The 21,143-nt window shown below is 28.8% G+C and overlaps 2 protein-coding genes across 3 annotated transcripts; one reads left to right on the top strand and one right to left on the bottom strand.

Annotated features, from left to right (window-relative positions):
* Window positions 1–1,354: 1,354 nt before the first annotated feature.
* On the top strand, window positions 1,355–4,334 carry LOC114174935 (clathrin light chain 1-like). The gene is made up of 3 exons (XM_028059668.1): window positions 1,355–1,815; window positions 3,446–3,599; window positions 3,686–4,334. Exons 1-3 carry the CDS (start codon window positions 1,484–1,486, stop codon window positions 4,115–4,117), a joined length of 918 nt encoding a protein of 305 aa, XP_027915469.1. The 5' UTR covers window positions 1,355–1,483; the 3' UTR covers window positions 4,118–4,334.
* Window positions 4,335–4,750: 416 nt separating this feature from the next.
* On the bottom strand, window positions 4,751–8,473 carry LOC114176254 (cold-responsive protein kinase 1-like). Of its 2 annotated transcripts, none has more exons than XM_028061229.1 (7): window positions 8,116–8,473; window positions 7,379–7,487; window positions 6,983–7,095; window positions 6,470–6,680; window positions 6,119–6,356; window positions 5,397–5,547; window positions 4,751–5,310 (listed from the first exon to the last, which is right to left on the bottom strand). In XM_028061229.1, the coding sequence occupies exons 2-7, from the start codon at window positions 7,452–7,454 to the stop codon at window positions 4,996–4,998; spliced, it is 1,104 nt and encodes a 367-aa protein (XP_027917030.1). In that variant the 5' UTR covers window positions 7,455–7,487; window positions 8,116–8,473; the 3' UTR covers window positions 4,751–4,995. The 2 variants fall into 2 exon arrangements, with proteins under 2 accessions (XP_027917030.1, XP_027917029.1); XM_028061228.1 differs by having other exon boundaries at window positions 7,379–7,482.
* Between the last annotated feature and the right edge of the window lie 12,670 nt (window positions 8,474–21,143).

The following is a 21,143-nucleotide window of genomic DNA, read 5'->3' as shown; positions in this document are numbered from 1 at the left end:
CTCTTAACACTTATAAATTAAATTTTAATTATTAATAATAATAGAAATTTAAATATAAATATAATTATTATTTTAATTTATATAATTAAAGATATTAATTGACCAATTATAAATTTAAAAAATATTTATATGATCTAAATATTTATTTATAAGTATATATATAAATAAATTTTATAAATAAAAATTTAAATAAATTTAAAAAAAAGTTAAAAATAAATAAAAAGTGGAGTCTGTCACCAATTTTGTGGTGGGATAGATTATAGTTTTTCACGCATTTTTTATTAGTAGGCCGGTCCAACCTAGGTATGTCAAAAATATTTGTGGATAAAATTTTTCATGAGTAGCAAATGAATATTGATACTCGCAGGTAATAGGTACTTGTATTTTTTATACCCGCATGTCAACGGGACGGGTACGGATATCATAATATCCGTACCTGTGGATATCCGTACCCGCCATACTCTAATTTAAATTAAAAAAAACATGATTAAAATATTAATTTGAATAGGTTATTTTTTATTAATTAGTTTTTAAAAATCTTCATTTATTTGTAAACTGTCATTCAATATTATTTAAATGAGTTATTTGCACTTTGTTTGAAATTTATGAATGTTATACATTGTATTTTTATTCGAATTTACGGTTAAAATATGGTATTAAGTATTAGTTTTTTCTTTTGAACATACCTGCAGATACCCGGAGATATCCATGAATATTACAAAAATATGTGAATGTATACCCGAACAGATTTAAGTACGGGTACGTGACAAAAATTTATCCAACAGGCAAAAAAACTAATATTCGTATTCTACCCGCCCCGTTAACATCCGTAGTCAATCCCAATCTATTATTTGTGAGCTAAGGACAAGATAGGTCAAACCGGGTTTTTTGTCACCCAGACATAATCTTTCAACTTTAATTTTCATTCTTTCATACTATAAATGAAAATATATTTAAAATAATTTTTTAAAACTTTTCAATTACATTATATAATTATATTATTTTCTAAGATTTAAAAAATGCGAAAATAATTATCATTACTTTTTAAAGTTATGCTCATATATATTAAAATATTGTTGGCGTGTCCATTCACGCTCTATAGAATAGGAGATTAGGAAATTCGATTTCATGTGAACTAATATAAATTTTAAGTGATGATATTATAAAGGTTAATAAATAAATTAAATAACAATTTATAGTTAAACCATAGTGAAAAAACAACTCATTCTTACTGTTAGTATATATAAATTAATAATCTGTGTAATTGAACTAAAATATAATTGATACAAGACATTTCAATTAAATTCGACATAATGGCAGATATTTTGGATACTTTTCTTTTCTCCGTTAATTATTTGAAAAGTCAAGCAGAAGTAACAAAAGTGTTTGTGCTTCGCACTGATCTCTCTCTATTCCGTTCAAAGCGCTTCACAGTACGGAGAAAAAGAAAATACCCATTTCTTCAGAGAAAAATCTAAGAGACATGTCTTCCACCTTCGACGTTTTCACCGTCGACGATGACCACTTCGCCGCCCCCGCCGCCGCAGACACCTTCTCCGGCTACGGCGATTTCTCCACCTTCCCCGCCGAAGACGTCCCCATCGACCATGTGGCGGCGGCTTCGCCGGAGATCTTCGGCTTCAGCGATCCCGATCCAGGCTACACTCAGTCTCCCTTCGACGTAGTCGAGAATGGGAACGAAAATGGCTCCGAAAACGGCTATAGCAACGGCGTCTTTGTCTCCGACGGACCGGTGCTGCCGCCACCGGGAGAAATGGAGCCGGAGGAAGGCTACGTCCTTCGGGAGTGGCGCCGGTAACTTTCTCTCTGTCTAAACCTTTTTTTAAGTTTTAAGAGTTCGTTCGTTTTGTGAATTTTCAGATCTTGTTTGAGTTCGCTTAGATCTATTCGGTTAGGATTGGGGATAGGAAGAAGCGAATTGATGTAGTTTTTTTATCCTATTTTACTTGGAATAGTTACTTGAGCGATTGATTTGCATGATTTTCCGCTTAGTATAATTTTGTGCATTGGTGGGAGGGAGTAAATGATTTGCATTCACCGGTTTTTATCTTCCATGGTCCCTTACTGGTAATGTGGACGTTGGATCTGAGTGGTTAGTGTTTTTGAGAGTAAATTTTGTCGCATGAAAATATAAGTTGTTGGATGCTATGCAGCTTGGACTTCAGTCAGCTAATTCTACAGTTTGGTTTATCTGAATGGTCTGCATTAATAAAATAGTGGAAGGATCGAGTAACTTTGTTGAGCGGTTGAAGTGAGATGATCGTATTCCAGTTCATTACATTGAGTGTTCCATTTTCCATTATCGTCTCTTCCCCAGGGAAGCAATTTACAAATGACCTGATCTGATGATGATCAAACTTGGGAAGAATTGTGTGGAATCGTCCCAAGCACATTTTTCTAGCGGAATTTATTTATTTTCCCCCTTTTCCGTTTCTTCTGCTTGTGTAGTTCATGGAGTAATATAACCTAGTGTAAGTACGTAAGATTCATCTTGTATGAATTTTGATACTTACGTAGGTTTACATTGACACTGATTCTATCTATTTATAAGTGTGGTACATTATTTTGCATTTCTAATGTTTGATTTCTCTCTTTACGTCATGCATTGAGTGTCTACTGTAGGCTCAACGAAGATAAACTAACGATGTTTTGATTCATAAACTGCTGAATTCAAGTTTTGCTTTAATATTAAGTGGCGCCGATGGTGAAATTAGGATTCTAATTTAATATGAAATATTAATATTTACGTTAATTTTTATGTGGTGCATAACTTTACACGCAACTAAGGTAGGGTTTTTTTTTTTTTTCTAAAATTTATTTCATAAACTGCTGTTGTCATTTCAAGTTCATATTCGTAAATAACCTGAATTTGATGTTGGTAATTACTCAATAAAATCAGAGAACCAGATACTTGATGACAGTGCAATTTTTCTTTTATAAATATTGGTATCGGATGTGTTTTATTTTGCATAGTGCATTCTGGAAGATGACAATATAATGCATAAAAAGGAATTTTAAAATATAATTATTGTTGGAAGTCCAACATCGACTAGACATAAGGCAAATTCACAATATATAAGTGGGTGCAAACCTCATTTTACAAGTCGGTTTGTGGGATTTGAGTTAGGTTTAAATCTCATCCTTTAATATATTAGAGTACTTAGAGTCTCACATAGTCGGTTGTCTGGGGTTGAGTTAGGCTTAAAGCTCGTTTCTAACAATTATGTTATTAATTAATATACTCAATATAAAAATGTTAAATGTGTCCATTAATACAAATTACGTTTGTATGATTTTCTGACGAAAACTATTCTTGAACCTACGGTAACTCTGTGTCTTGCTTGCTCTTTGATCTTTTCCAATTAATGTTTAAGATCTATTGCATGTTTTCCTCAATCGGTTAACAAAAGCGAATTCATTGCAGTCAAAATGCCATTCAGCTTGAGGAGAAGGAGAAAAGGGAAAAGGACGCGAGAATAAAGATTATTGAGGAAGCCGAGGAGTATAAGGTGGCTTTCTATGAGAAAAGGAAGCTTAATGTTGAAACCAACAAGGTTCAAAACAGAGAAAGGGAAAAGGTAATTTCTAGACCCAACACATATAATCTATATTCGCAATTATCATTTTATGTTCGTATAACTTCAGAAATAAACTTATGGAGCAGTTGTACCTGGCTAATCAAGAGAAATTCCACAAAGAGGCTGACAAAAATTACTGGAAAGCTATAGGGGAGATAATTCCTCGTGAGGTTCCCAACATTGAGAAGAAAAGAGCCAAAAAGGATCAGGATAAGAAGCCATCAATCACAGTTCTTCAAGGCCCAAAGCCTGGCAAACCCACAGATCTTTCTAGGCTGAGGCAGATATTGTTGAAGCTTAAGCATACACCACCACCTCACATGATTCCCCCTCCCCCTGCACCAGCTAAAGACCCCAAAGATGGGAAAGATAAAAAAGAAACAGCACCTAAAACAAATGGATCTGCATCAGAAGGTACACCTGAATCACAACCAAAGGATGCCACCACTAATAACGGTTCTGCGGATTTACCCCAGAAAGAAGCTTCACTACCCCTTGAGGAGCAGGCTTCTACATAAGCCTTATTTTGCACACTATAGCCCTAACAATCTTTCTTCTGCTATCCTTATTCATCTGGCAATTCTTTACGGATCCTTATGTCATACTTCTATGGTTTTTTTGGTGTGCAATTTGTTTTCAACTTCGAGGTTTTGTATCAATTGTATCCTTTATTGACTATTATTTGACCTTGGAAATTCATATCTTGATGGGTTTAATACATCATCTTAAAATAAAGAGTATTTTTTCTCTTCTATGATTATTGCTTTGTATTCTTATTTTTCATTGTTTGTGTTTTTGATCCCTCTCTCTCTATTTATATTTTTATTATCTTAGTTCTTCGTAGATCGTAAACAATTTTGACGAATATTATTTGTTTGACTTGTATTGTCATGTGAAATTAAATGGCAAAATTCATAATTTCGTTAGTCTAATTCTGGTTTAACAATGGATTGGACCTTTCACAACTGAGCTTGACATTGTTTATAAGTTGAATATGACAGTTTTGAAAAAATGTTCTCCTGACTAAAGAACTAATAATTTCTTAAATTAATTAAACCAAACACTTAAAAAAGGCCGGCAAGGCCGGCCTCCAGTTCAAAATACAGGAAATTTGTTTATACACACACAAACATTGATATTTTCTTATCGCATGTCAAAAAGAGATTACTTCGAAAAATCTATTACCAAAAAAAATATAAAACCCTATTTTCAGAAAAGAAAACTAATCCAAGCCCACGTTATAAATTAAAATACATTTATAAAAAATAATATACAAAAAAGAGAAAAATGTAAAATAAAAAAAGAAGACAATCCCTCTTTGTTCACTTTCTCTCTCTTTCTTTCCTACTATTTTTTTAACTCTGCAATTCACACATCAAACGTTTAGTGGAAGGGTTCACCGTGGGGCCAAGTGAGTAATACTGGAAGGGTTAGAGCTAAATTGATAGCTTGTGGATTCAAAAGATGATTTCTTCTGAGACGATGTTCCTGAATCCTGGAAAAACCCTGGTGCTGTTAGTTCCTTTTCATTCAGCCTCGTGTTCCTCGACAGCATATTCACAACTTGGGACATCATTGGCCTTCTACTTGCTGCAGCTTGTGTGCAGAAAAAAGCAACCTTCATGTACCTTATTACCTCTTCCTCAGGAAATTCAACCATGTCTGGATCCACAAGCTCCAATAGTTTCCCTTCTTCATACAGTTGCCAGGCCTGTCTTGTTGCAAAGATCATTAAGTCCAAATTGAGAACAATGAACACATAGGTTGCATATATGTGGGAAGATGAAACATACATACCCATTCCAAGAGGAACTTGTTAGACCCTCCCCAGTTTGTCCTTGCACTGCTTTTGCCACTGATTATTTCAAGAATGAGAACACCAAAACTATATACATCAGCCTTCAGGGTTAACTGGCCACCCATTGCATATTCTGGTGCTAAGTAACCACTGCATTTTCAAACCAAAGCAGGTCATAACACTTTTCAGATCCACTGTCCAAGCAGTATCGGATTTAAAACCCTAAATTAGTGCGGACAATTAAAAATTATTTGAATCTCAATCCAGCAATCTTTTAAAATAAAAGTAAAGAATTAAGGGAGGCAAAATAAATTTTCTTCTGATATTTGGTAATAATTTTAACAAAACCAAGAGGTGCGCTTGCCCACCCTCCTTTATACGTAGGTTCCTTCTAGGTTCTTTGTGAAAATTGTGGAGCATTGAGTATAAACATAAAAATTGATGTTGTAGAGCATAGGTTGAGGAACCAGTGAACAGTAATGCTCAGGTCTAGAAATGTTTTGACCTAAATTTCCTACACAACTGTGAGGAAATTTGATATGCTATCATCTAAGTTTTAGTTATAATTCAAACAAGAGGTTGTGAACCTCTTCACTTTTCATAAAAACTACAAATAGATTTTTCCATGATCATATCTCTTGAGATACAAGATCCTGTAAGAAAAATAGGTATTAGTTTAAAAACCATAAAAATTTATCCATGAATCTGAAATACAACATACGTTGTTCCAGCAATCCTTGTGCTAATGTGAGTGATGTCATCTGGAAACAATTTAGCCAACCCGAAATCTCCTATTTTTGGCTTGAAATGTCTGTCAAGTAGTATGTTGCTTGCCTTGATGTCTCTATGCACAATGTGTGGCACAAGTTCTTCATGAAGAAATGCAAGACCTCTAGCAGTACCCATGCAAATATCAGATCTTTTTCTCCAGTCTAATCTGATATTTGAACCTCTTGCACCTACAAAATGTACAATAAAACAAAAAACAAAAGGTTATCGTTTCATTCTATCATCTGCACATGGATTTTAATTAGTGATTCCATGATTCACACCAAAGCATTTGGAAATTTACCAAGTAATGCACGATCAAGGCTGTTATTTTCCACATATTCATACACTAATATGCGATTAGTTTCTTGAACACAGCAACCAACCAATTCAACTAGGTTTGGATGTTTAACATTTGAGATAGTTTTAATTTCAGATAAAAATTCTCGAACTCCTTGCTTTGACCCAGCTGAAAGTGTCTTCACTGCTACCTGTCTTCCATTTTTTAAGGTTCCCTGGCAAATTTCAACATGGATATTTAGTACAGGCATAACAATCAAGAGGAGAATAAAATAATAAAAATGTGATGTTATTTCTTCTTGGTACCTCAGCTTAACTAAGCTAAACCAGTAACAAATGAAATCTTATTTCAACATTACAGAAAGATATAAGTGAAAAGAGAAAATTAAAAATAGCCCTCTTGTAGCACAGACACCTCTGAACTGAAAGAATCTTTTTTGGCAATGTTACAACTGATGAACAGGCACATTAATTCCCATGATGTTACAACTTATACTAGATTCTGTGACTTAAATACCTGGTAAACAGTTCCAAAACCTCCTCGTCCTAGCTTTTTGCTTGGATGATAGTTATCAGTGGCCAGTCTCAGGTCTTTATCAGAAAAATTCTTAACATTATCAAGTGGAAAGCCTGAGAAACAAAAGATTATGTGTATAACAATCAAAACAGTGATAAATATAGGAAAAACAAAACAGTGTAGTTATAAAAGTATTCCTAAATATATATACCAGAACTCTTTTAAACATCATTATTGTACCACATATCAAAAACAACCAAACTAGAAAAAATCCCCAAATTATGCCTGTGTTCCAACTAAAGCCAATAAAAGGAACAGGAAACCTGCAATCAATAGTGTGTAGCATTATTGAAAGGCTGCAGAATATCAAAAAAAGTAATCAACAACCACCCTCACCATCAATCTCATTAGGAGTATGAGAAGGATTCCTTTTCTTCTTAAGAGTTGAGGCTCCAAAGCAGCCACAACTCATAATGATCCTGGGATGTGACTGCTGCACTCTGCACTATTTACCATATTTCAACATAAGTGAAAAGTGCAATTTATACATTTCAATTGCAAACACTATAGATATAGCAATGCAAAGGCATGGAACTCAAGCACACACTTTAACAAGCTAGAACAAATAACATGCTCCACAGAGATTATTCACGACTTTGTCCAACAACTTGACACGAATTGATGAACTTGGTAAATATCACGAATAGGAATATTAAAATTCTCACAAACCAAACCGAATTGCATGGACTCGATAACAGAAATTTCAAGAAAAGTCAATTGTTTCAATTTCCCTATCAATTGTTCCATTCTTGTATTTCTTTTCTGCTGAATTGAATCGGTGATCAAATTTAGATCCTTCAGACGACTCTATACAGCCAAAAAACACCGAACTATACTGAAGGATAATTTTCCAATTTCACAAACCCAAAAAAAGAAAAGAAAAGCAGAATAGAGAATGAACTCCAAAGATAAAACCCCATTTCCAGATCAGCTGATAATCCCAATCTGACTCGAGCATTCAGCTTATCATCCAGAAAGACTGCAGCTTTAACATGCGAAACACAGGAACTCCATTTGGGAGAAAACCCCTTTTGGGAAACAAGGGAGAAAAGTAAAAGAAAAAGTATGATCACCTTTGGGAGCGAAGAGAAAATGCTATAGTCTAAGGAGAGTTAGGTAGTTAAATAGGAAGGAGTTGAAAATTGAAAAGATAGAGGGGAAAGAATGGTATTAAAAAGAAGTGGTTTCTGTTGTGTGCTTGGTCTTGCGGCGATAGCGAGTAATGCGCGTTTGTTTGTTCGTGTTTCTTTTCTTTTCATGGTTGCGTTGTTGTGTTGTCTTGTGTTGTATTCTCACTTGCTTTGGTCCAACTCTGTGCCACACAAATGACCGTTTCTTCTTTCGCTTCCACCAGGCTGCCAAAGACTCTCTCCAACTAACACAAATCACTCTCTCTTTCTCTCTTTCTCTTTCTTTGCATCCAAATTAATGTGTAACTCAACGCATTCATTCTACTATTCTATGTGGTCCTTTTCTAAGGATTTCTCGATGTGAAGTCTTGTCTTCGTTACAAATTCATAAACTGAATAATCTAATTAAGGTTTTCAAATGAATACCCTCTAACATTTATTTGCATAACCTTTTTCATCTTATTTTTCTTAGTGTTTATTACTTCTTCGTGTTCAAACTTTTTGGTTTTAAGTTATAGAAGAAAATTTGTCTCATCACATCAAGTTTTCCTGTTGGTTAGTATTTACCGTCATGTACAATCTTTTTTTATTTATTTAGTTTCTAATTTAAAAGTTGTTCATGTCATGCCACTATTTTATCCTCTTTTAATCATTGTAGTTAAGATTATTACTATTAAAAAATTAAAAGTAATATATATATATATAATATTATATAATGAAAGTGAGTTGCTAAATAGGTGTATTTATACCAATATATAAAAAAATGTCTATATTTTGATATTTCAATTTTATCTTTAATTATTATTTTTAAAATTAATTATTTTATAAATAATTTATTTTTAATCGTTATTTTAAAAGTTTTTTTTATTTTTAACCGTTATTTTTAAAAAAATTATTTTTCAAATTTTATATTTAATAATTATTTCAAAATTAATTATATATTTTTATTCATCTTAATTTAAATATTTATAAAAATTAAGAAAATTTCAACACACCGGCGCGATAGCATGTTATATTTTCGCTAATTTTATTTAAAAAAACAAAAAGAACTAAGGAAGTAAATCAACTATATGACTAATTAAGTAACATTATTCTTTTTTCAAAAATAATGACAATAAAACAATATTTTTTTCAAGAAAAAAAAAACGAGTTTGTATATATAAATTAAAAACGTTTGTATCAATTAAATAATGTATAAATTAACTTAATGGTTGAGGAAAAATAAAACTTCTAGTAAGTCCTATAAAGAAAATTATTCACACGTCTTAACTTTAAAGGGGAATATAAAGACTCAAAACTTGTATTTATTCCTAAAAAGGATACTCGAAACTAGTTAGATGTCAAACATATAAAATCTTATCTTAGTTTACTTTGCCAAACTCTATCAACTATTTGAAAGTACTATTTTTTTTTTCTTTTAACAAGGTAGCGATTAGCAAGATTTTGTATGTTAGTTACGTAAATAAAGATAAACATTCTTAACTAATTAGCTGTTAAATACTTTATTATAAAACCATATTAACTTTTGCCGAAAATAAAATATAAATAAGAAGAATTAATATTCCATAAACATAAGAAAACATCGAAAAAGTTATTGTTTAATAGTTTGAATTGTATCGATATAATATATAATATTACAGAAAAGTTTAAAGTCATTTCATTAGGTAAACACTTACTTTGTGTTTGGATGACGCATTTCTATAATACTGAAAAATTGAAATGGATTGTATTTGAATTGCTTGCAATTAAATTTTCATCATTTTCTAAATAACTTATTTGGATAAAGAAATTAAAATATCTTACATTTCAATTTCTTGTTTAGATAAAATAATTAAATTTTTTGTATAAGATAAAATTTTATTTTAACAATATTTATTTTAGGCTTAATTATGTTTTGAGTTCATGATAAACTTGGAAATGGGCTCGACAACCCAAATGGGTCGGGCTGACCTGAACACCCCGGTTCGTCTGGATCGTTGGGCATGCCCGACCCGTCTGGGTCGTTGGGCATGCTCGACCCATTTGTGTCGTCAGATTGGTCTGATTCATCTGGATCGTCTGGTTAGCCTAGTCTGTCATGGTTGTCGGGTTTGCTGGATCTATTTAGGGTTTAGTGAGAAGAATTTCAAATTTCACCTTTTTTTAGGATATTTGAATTTCTTCTAATTTATCTAATTGAAATACTTCAAAAAAATGCATGCATTTTTAAATGCTTTTTAATTTCTCTATCCAAACAAAGCATTTCATTAAAAAGAATTTCAAATTCTCCAAAGAAATCAATGACCCTATTGAATTGCTTCATCCAAACACAACATTACAGTCATTCTTAGAAAAAACAAAAAAGTAATGGCGGACCTAATAAATTTAAGAATGTAAAGTTATCAATTTGAAGTCATTGGATTGGAGTTACCATCGTTAGGTTATAAGTAATGAAATTACTCGCAAAGTTCGATTCAAGTTAAATATTTAAGTAAATCACATTTAAATAAGAGAAATTAAGGAAAAAATTATTTTGTTGGGTTAGAAAAATCATCACAAAAGAAAATACAAATAATAAGAATAAAAGAAAAAATTGTATCATAACAAAATGTTATAATTAGAATATGACTTAATATAATGTTTGTTATTTACATATAGAGTTTTGCATGCTATATATATAGTATAGAAAAGGAATAATATAAAACCTCTCAGGACAAAACACTATCTAATAGAGGTAGTAGACGATAGACAATCTAACTAAATCAAACATTATTACATTTTTTTAGTAGATGGTCTTGTATGCTTTTTCATTAGACGATTGTGATTTAGAGTTAATGTATTACAATTATTTACCTTGACTTCAAATCATGGAAAAGCTTCTTGTAATTTTTCTTTAGGGTTAAATATATTTTTAGTTTTTAAATTTATATTTCAAACTTTGATATATTTTGGTCTTAAACTTTAAAAATAAATTGATATAGTCTTTTTAGCCCAACGACTTTAACTTATTTTTATGTGTTAAATGTTGTTCCAAGTTGGCATTTGAGCTGGAATGTGTCACATGGTGTAAAGAACTCAAAAGATAGCCTAAAACATCATTTAACACTTAAAAAAAGTTAAAAATGTTGGGTAAAATGACTATATCCATTAATTTCTAAAGTTTGATACAAAGAGTAATTCCAATTTCGTGTCTAAGTTAAAAACATATTGAACCCTTTCCTCCAAGCAATGATTGAATCTCAGTCTTGGTAGAGTTTTCGTAAATGGTTATCCTTCTAAGCTACCTTTGTAATCATGACTTCTTTATACTCAACATCTCTAATGAAGTGTAGTCTCACATACATGTGGTTGGTTCTTCTATCATATATTTATCTAATGATCAACTAAAAGTATGACACTTTGACTATCATAAAGAATAGTTATACATGCCCAACTCTCGTATCACCCTCTTTAACCATTGAGTCTCTTTCACCACTTTTGTAAGTGTGATATGCCCAACTTGAGTAGTGAGTAAAGTCACCATTGATTACAAACTATCTTTCCAACAAATTGTAGTTTCAAACAAACAAACATTTTTATAACTTTTCCATTATATGTATATTGTTCATTCACCAATTTAGATGATAATATTGTTTTGTTTAAAATATCTCAGCATGTTTTTTTTCCTTTTTTTCCTTGTGCTTGTGTTGGTGTTGTGAAAGGAGCTAATTGCTTTAGCTGTTTTAACCGTGTTTTTTCCTTCTTCTTCTTTTTTGCTTGTCTTTGTTGGTATTGTGAGAGGAGCTAATTGTTTTCAGCTATTTTAATTGTTTCAACATCGTTTAACTTGTTTTTGTATCTCATTTGTGAATATATAACGAGTTTTGGTGGTGTATTAATGTTGCGTGAGAAACCCTATATAGGCAAGGGGATGATTGCTGAAATGATTGTGTGTGTGGTGATTTAGAGAAAGGTGGTGAAGGGTAACTTTGTATAGTTGTATCGAAGGTGAAGTTCGTCAGGACTCGCGATGAGAGTAATGGAAAGTTGCACCTGCGAGCTTCGTCAACAAGACTCCTGGAGAACAAGGGAAGTTGAACAGTTGTTTGTAAGTTGCATGTGAGAGTTACAACTCAGTTTTATGACGTTGAGATCACTAGTGGTTATACTATTGTGTGAGAAAATAGATTTTGTGTATGTTTGTATGATATCTTTTTTGAGTTTATAATTTTTATTGAAAAATATATTTAAACTTATAATGTGATGAAAATTGTTGTTATGACAACTATTGTTTACGTTAGCTCACCCACTTGTTTGTGGTTGTGGTTTCCACCTGATTATAATTTATCACGAGAGCATATGATTGTGTAGGTGTTGAGAAAGATGCACAACATTAGAGAGAGTGGTCAATATAAGGACATGTTTGGTGTGAAAACCTTTTCTTTCTTAAAAATAAAAACAACACCCTCTAGAAAACAAAAACGCAGTTCTCATCTTCCCCAAATCAGTTTTCTCTTTAAAACCTCAATCTTCTCTCCTTGATATCTCACTCCTACCTCCTTCATTCTTACCTCAAGGCCTACTGTTGGAATCACCATGGAAAGCTCTTCCACCTTGTCTGATCAAAAACATGAATAGAGTAAGTTTCTTTATTACACTTTTTCTAGGGTCGAATATGTGTTTTCCATTTTCTTAGCTTTTTTTAAGATGCATGTGGTTCCTTCATGCTAGGATGGACTTCCTACATGTTCTGAGTCAAACCATGCCCTATATCATTGATTTGATCTTTTGTGGTGTGTAGTTAGGTTTTTTTGTGGATGGAAGTTGTAGGAAAGTGTTTAGGAGCTCAAGAGTATTGTTTAAGGTGAGGGAAGCTAAAATTCCAATTGCTACATGAGGAACTTTCTTGTTGATTTTTGGTTGTATGTTGATTCATGTGATTATTAGCTTAAATGGGTTTGTTAATTTTTGTTCCTTGTAAGTATGTGATGAAAAATCCCTAACTATATATCTTAATATGTATGTGTCATGAAATTTGGGGCTTTCTATAGTATGAACTACAAATGTGGTAATGTTAGATGGTTTGAGTTGTTTATCACGAGTTCGATGTATTTGGAACATGTATGATACATGAAATTAGGTTTTTGGTCATTTGGTATTGTCAAATTTTAGGAAATTTGGCTTCTACATCGTGCATACTTGCTGGACCAGCAAACAACTCGTTGAGTGAGTTCCAAAATCAATTTTTCCAGAGGGGTTTTCTCATTGGGCAAGCAATCCTCTCACTAGGTGAGTTGGGTGTTCCTGTTCAGATTCATCTTGAGAAAAATGAGATTCTTAATTAATTAACTGTCAGATAAAGCTAAAATTTTGACAACACGTCCTAATCATATGATTTGGATCATATAATTTTACAGAAACAATCGGGTAAATCAGATTCCTAATTCAATAACCGTCGGATCAAACTGAATTTTTTATAGCAGGTCCTAGACATATGATTTCTTGTTTTGACCGTTGGGATCTTGAATTGAATATTTGTAGTGAGAGAAGTTTTTCATGTAAGATTCCTATAATTTAGGTTTTTGACAACTTTGACCTTTGTTGCTTGTTTGGTGCATAACTTTTTCCATGGTTACCCAATTGAGTTGATTCTTTTTGCATTGAATTCTTTATTTAATTATATTTAATTTGAATGTAAGAAAGTAATTTTCAGAGTTTTCTAGAAGTTGTGGTTTTACTTTTAAAATCCTAAACATTTGGTATATGTGTTGTTAACCTATTATGCAATATACTTGAGAAAATGTGATATGAAGTCTAAAGTATGTATGTTGAAGATATGAAATGAGGAGAATGTATGGAATTTCGTGGAGGAAGCCCTTTTGATGTATGCTTCTTTAGTGTATGCATTTATATATGGATTCAAGCAAGGAGATATCCTAACACTCTAATAAGCATTCACACTCATATAGAGTATAATGAGTTATGTGGTGAGAATCGCAGGAGATTTTAATCTAAGAACTTTTTCTTCGCCTAAGATGCGAAGGGAATTAACCTTGTGAATGGTAGGAATAAATCCATTGACAATGGCTCTTCAAATCAATAGAAGTCACCACAAATGCATGTCTCTAGTGAATCTGATATCAATGCATTTATCCAAATAATTGAGTCTAGGAAAGTCTTTGGTTATACAATTTATGTCAATGTGATTGTTTGGAGTGAATTGTATTATGATACAATGTGTTTCATTTATATATGATGTTTCTTTTTGCAAGTTAGTTTACCCTCTTGTGTTTGTTTGTGTTATGCGTAGTTGTCTCTTTCTTTTTTCAATGATTACCTTATCAGTGTGAACAGATGAAGATACAGGTGTAAGGACACATCTTAAAGGTTATTCTAGTCAGTTGTCCTAGTCATGGGAGAATATTAGATCATGTTAGTTATAATGTTGAAATAGAACCACGGTATAGAAGTTAGAGATGTATATGTCTTATATTATTATAGTCATATCTTTTGAATGATTGTACCAATATAAGAGATACCTTAGATAGGTTACTTTCTTAATATTTATAATGAAATGTTTTATTATAGTAGTTTATGTTATTAAAATAAGATGTTACATTTGGGGGACAATCTTTTAGTCCTATATTTTCAATAAAAAACATAAAATCAAACAACATATCATACAAACACACACAAAACATGTTGCCTCACAACAATTAAAAGAAAACAAATTATAATATTAAGAGTACAACCACTAGTGATCTCAGTGTTGAGAAACTAGGTTCCAACTGAACTTACAAATAAACTCCCATAGGACAAAGCTCGTAGGTGTCATTTTCCATTACTCTTCTTAGAAGCCTCCGTGAAGTATATGTGTGTCACTTCTCATCACTTTCCTCGAGAGCCTAGCGAAGTACACCTATGATGCAACTACACATAGTTACCTTTATCACTGCTCCCTGAAAGTCCTATAGACAAAGATCATTCTTCATTATTTCCTATGAGTCTTATGGGCGAAATTCATAGGTGTCACTTCCTTTTTTTTTTCTTGATTTGTCATTGTTTCTATTAAGATTATCCCCCTAAACCTTATCTACCTACATACCTATAAGCATAATATCTCTAAAAAAGACAATATTTTATTATCACCTACTACTATTTAACAAAATTTTCCTACAATTACATCTAGCATTCACCATGAATCTACTAACCATACTAACAACACATTCGGTTACATTTCAATAATTAAGAGTATATTTATTAAATTTAAGTAATATTTGTGTGTAGTTTTTCTTACAATACATCTGTTACATTTTAAAAGTTAGTTATATATCAATTTGTTTATTGCAATTTATATAACATAGCGTAGACATAAATTTACATATCATATATAATTTTTTCTTGGCAAACAAAACAAAATTTAATTTTCTAATACGAAGATTTAACGAAAACATAAAATATTATAAATACTTATGATTTTTTTGGGACAATTATCTTAAAACATATATTAAATGATGTTACAGTTATAACTTTATCAAACATCTCTCTACATATATACAGTTATATGTATTTATACTGAAATTACATTCATTTCAACCAATCACCTTATTAAATTTAATAATTCAAATTATTTCATTTAAAAGCAAAATTAAGAGAGGATGGATATACGATGTAGTGTATATATTTTTTTAAGTGAACTAATTAAAGTACTAAATTTGAGAAAATTAATAGTTGAGAAGTCTTAGATAGATTCTGGCAAACATTAAATTTAATATTTTGCATATTAACTTATTGTGTAGAATGTGTTAATTCATGTTGGTCTTAATTTAAAGCATTTGGAGTGAAGAATGGAAGATTAATTTTGAAATTTGGACGAAGGTGATGTCACCATGACGTATATGAATCCAATAGTCATGGTTGCACAAAATCTAGAAGCTTCAATTTCTTCAGACTTTTCCCAACATTTAAGTTTCCTACGAATTGGAATCTTAAAATTAAAATCTATACAACAGGACTACATTTCTTCAAAATATTGACCAACTATATGATAATATCAATTACTATAATTATTATTGAATGTGAATTAATTAACATAATTCTTTTAAGTTTAATCAAAGATCTCGAATTTAAATACGTCATTTTGTATCAAATACTTTTTAAAAACACTTTTACCTTTCATGATAGTTTCATCTAATTTCAACATTTTATAGTCATTGGATAACATAAATACGAGTTTGACTATTCAAAATTATCAGTAAAAAATTGTACTCATCTAATAATAGATATATTTGAATTTGTCTAAATATTTTTATATTTCAAAATAATAATACAAAAATGCTATTATATATTATAAATTATATATAAAAAATAAACAAACTATAAATATGCATGTTTTTAATTAAGTCTTTATTTTTTTTATTGAGCTCATTTTAAATATTATTTCATCATCTTATTTACTTGTTTATATATATATATATATATATATATATATATATTAAAAATATGATTAATATAGAATAATATCAAAATTATTGTAAAATATTAATTGACTTGTATTGTTTTAATAAAAATATCTGTTAGATATCATTGATAACAACATAGACGATCTTGTTATTTAACACATTTTTAATTAAAATAATAAAAATTATTTATTATTTTATATTAATTGTAATATTTTTTTATATTAATTATGTAGTTTTATATTTCTTAATATTTGATAAAAGTCACATCATTCTATTAATAAATAAATAAATAATGTGAACTTAATTAAAAAATATAAAAATTTTAAACACTTAATAAATCAACAAAACTTAATGAAAATTTTTAAATTTATCGTACTTTGAAACTTAGTTATATGCCGATATTAAATTAAAACATGAAATGAGTTAAAGTTATTTTAATTTAAAACCATATGAAATATTGTGATACAATCAATTTGTATAATCATAATTAGCGATTTATTGGTTGTATATTCACGTAAAAGATAAAAAAGAAAAATCCAATGAATTTGTATTAAAGTCATTCAAAAATTGATTATATTCACTGAGTCAATTGTCTGTATGTGGACAGCAGATAGCACTGGACAATACGTAATTTCCAAATTGAAAAGAGACTGCAAAGATAATTAAAACTTCATAACTTCTAATTAAGAATCATGAATTTCTGCCACGTGTCAACACAATTACACTTTTGTCTAATCAACCACCAAGTTAGGACAATAATAATAATAATCTAACCATCATGTTTTTCTACCCCAATTGGGTATCATGATTTGTTGTTTAGTTTAGATCAATTACTTAATAAATATATTTACGGATAAAGAAGATAAAGTAAAAAACATTCTATGTAAAATAATTTTTATTTACATACAAATTTTTAATAATCTTTCTACTTCTTTTAATATTATATATAAATATATATGTTACGTATATAATACCATATTTTATAATATTTTTAATTCCGATATTCTGGTACGTATGAAGATCTTGAATTAATTAAATTATCACTTCTCCTCACTAAAATCATAATCAAGATTCAACTTTGGAAAAAATATAATAAATATTCTTTTTAATTATTTATAATAATTCAATTAGTAAATTGGTCCTACATTTATTATACAATTTACTTTAGTTTTTTTTATCAAATAAGTTTCGGTATTGGTTAGATACATCCAATTTGGTCCTTATGTAAATTTGAATTTAGCATCGTTTGAAGAGTGTGATACATAGAAATTTTGATCATCTTCTAAATTAAATCCTTCTATTTCTTTTTCCTTCCTCCACGAAACTCGCCCAACCCTAACTCAAATTTGAACAACAGCCTAAGCCTATGAACATTAGAAATACTTAGAGGGAAAAGAAAAAAATAATAATAATAATAAGAGAAATTCTAAGGAAGAAGATGATATAAATTTTTACGTATAACATATTTAAATTGTTTTAATAAATTTAGTGAAAGATGTGAATATTAAAATTAATTTGAATAAAAGAATATAAGAACCAGAATAAATTATACGTCTAAAGGTACATTTATAATTCATACCTAAATAATCATTTTAACAAGCGAGAACTAATTTTTTTTAGTAACAGTAAATTTACAAATGATAATATATTTTATTTTAAGTATGGTGAAGTAGAAAAACAATTAATTTTGTTAATTTTTTTTAACTTTGAATACGTAAATATTTATCGGTAATTATCATATTTATTTATTAAAAAATAAAACCAATATGTAATTAGTAATAAATAAAATGTTTTATCTTTTATTTTTTGTTTTATATTAAATTTGTTATTAATTTAATTGCATGATAAATTTAATTTTTCTCATAATTATTGTGTGCGTTACTCAAAACTAAACATCTATTCAATCATATTAACAATACAGGGAATTCAAATAAAGATAGCGGAATTAAAATTATTATATTAATACTTTAATTTCTTTTTTATTAAAAATAATATATATATATATATATATATATATATATATATATATATATATATTAATACTTATTGTACTAAACTATTTATTTAATGATTTAATTTTATGATGCACTTTTATATATATATATATATATATATATATATATATATATATTAAAAATGTATAATATTTTTTTAAAAATAATAAATATATTTTTATTATTATATAAATCTAAAATAAAATTATATATAGCGAACATTCTCCAAAATTATAAATTATTTCATTATATAAGTATTATTATTTTATAGATAGAAAAGTTCATTAGGTATCGACAATAAATATGTATCAAATACAAATATGTTATCCAAAGAAAATAAATTATATATTTTTATTTATTTGGCACAATGTATAAATCAACAAATTTTTTGTGCTAATAATTTAACATGTGTTTAAGGGATTGTAATTAGTTACAATTTCAAATCATTATCTATAATTATTATATATAAAGAAGATTCTCTCTTTTGTATCCATTTTTCATAATTTTAACTTTACCTTTTATAATGTAATTATTTGTTAAATTTTAAAATATTAATGGTTATTTTTACAAGTTTTTATAAATCTATTTATTTATCTCTTTCTTCTTTTTTCTCCTATTCATCAACAATTATTTTTTCATATTTTCTCTGTACATTTCACTTTATCTTTTATAAATATAATTTTATTTTGTTTATTAACTTACTAACATTACAATATCATTAACTACTAATATAATATCATACATATTCAAAAAATACATCTACACAAACGCGATAGCGTCTATATTTACCCTAGTACTATATAAATATGTTACCATAAGTTTGACTTTTTATTAAGTTTAACCTTCAATTGACTTAATAAGATATAGAAAAAGATGGGTACATTGAATCATAATCCTTGATCTGTTAAGTCTTTTACCATGAATTTTTTTTAGTCTTAAATTTAACAAAGTTTATTAGATAGTTATTATTTGAGGGAATAAAAATCCAAACGCGTATAAAATCAACCTTGAGCCTCTTCACACAAATTTATCCATAATCACTTCAAGAAAAAACCATTATTAAACTAAAATTAACTTTATGTATAGATGTTCTTTATAATTTATTGTATTACTTATTTAATTTTTTTTAAATTGTACGTAAATTAATCTTAACTTATAAAATAAGTTTTTTTTTTTCTCTTATTAGTTTAATTTTTCAAGAAGTATTTATCAAGTTTTCTATATAAACTCATTTCACAATAGCTTAATGCATATTCCAATCACGAGGATATCTTCACTAAAATCCAACTACATATTTTATAAAATGAAAAATATAAATATTAAAAAGTATATTTAGCATTAGAAAATATTTTAAATTTATTAGTAATATTAAAAAATATAAAAATACAACTAATAATAATAAATTAATCAACTTTAATTTTTGCTAAATAATATGGTTAACAACTTGTAAAGTTTCGTTTCTTTCAACCACACTTTTTCGGTAAAAAAAAATGAACAAAATATCGTATACTTAAGAAATTTTAGTCTTAATTTTACTTATGCTAACACAAATTTAAGTAGTCAATTTATAAGGGTTTATCAAATATTAAAACACATTTATCAGAAATATTAATTTTTTATTCAAAATAATAACAATAATAATGTTTAATTTTACGTTTAACTACTCATTTACCATAACTTCTGAATTTTATTATCCAGATTTTCTACATGCATCATCATATTTTTGTTATAAATTTCCTATTGATTAAATATTTAACAACGTGTTAACATGTTACGAAAAAAAAAAGTGTTAACAAATAAAAATACTTTGTTTTGTTACATAATATTTTTTCTAAACAACTTTATTTGGTATGTTTTTTGAACACCCATCAAATATTTAAGAAATTAGTAAAATCTACAAAAAAAAACGGAAAAATGTGCTAAACAAATTTAAGTAGTCAATTTATAAAATAATGATAGTTCGAAATGGGAAATGTGTGTAATCAAACCCGAGGATAACACAAATTTTATAATTTCAATTAATTAAACGCTATCTTAAATAAATACGACTCTTGAGAGCTATTATTAAAAAGAAAAAGTAAACGTATTCTTCTATATCAGAACTTATTTGAAAAAGTACAAATTATGTATTATACTCTAACTATTCTTTTATATATTTTGAAGTAGTAAAAATTAATTTTAATCTTAATGAGAAAATAATTGAAAATATTAAATGATGATATATTCAATTATATTACATTGAATTAGTTTTATATTTAATTCGCACGCGTAATCTCCTTCTCCTTTCTCCTTCACTACGTGTTTGGTAAAAACTAACATACATGCCAAATATAAATTGAAATGATTAAAATTTAATTAAATTTTAACATTTGCAAGCTAGTTAATGGAATTAAAAGAATAATTGATACTGAAATTTTCCAATTTATTATTATTATTATTATTATTATTATAAAAAGAGTCCTAACATTGTCAATTTCACACCAAATACAAAATTAAACTTTCCAACCTATGAAGTGTCTTCAGGTATAGACACAAGAAAAATTCTATTTCAGTTATG

The sequence above is a fragment of the Vigna unguiculata genome, chromosome 3 (genome assembly GCF_004118075.2).
Source record: "Vigna unguiculata cultivar IT97K-499-35 chromosome 3, ASM411807v1, whole genome shotgun sequence".
Classification (NCBI taxonomy): Eukaryota; Viridiplantae; Streptophyta; class Magnoliopsida; order Fabales; family Fabaceae; genus Vigna; species Vigna unguiculata.
Note: the sequence above shows the minus strand (reverse complement) of the source record. Positions and strands in the feature narration are given on the sequence as shown.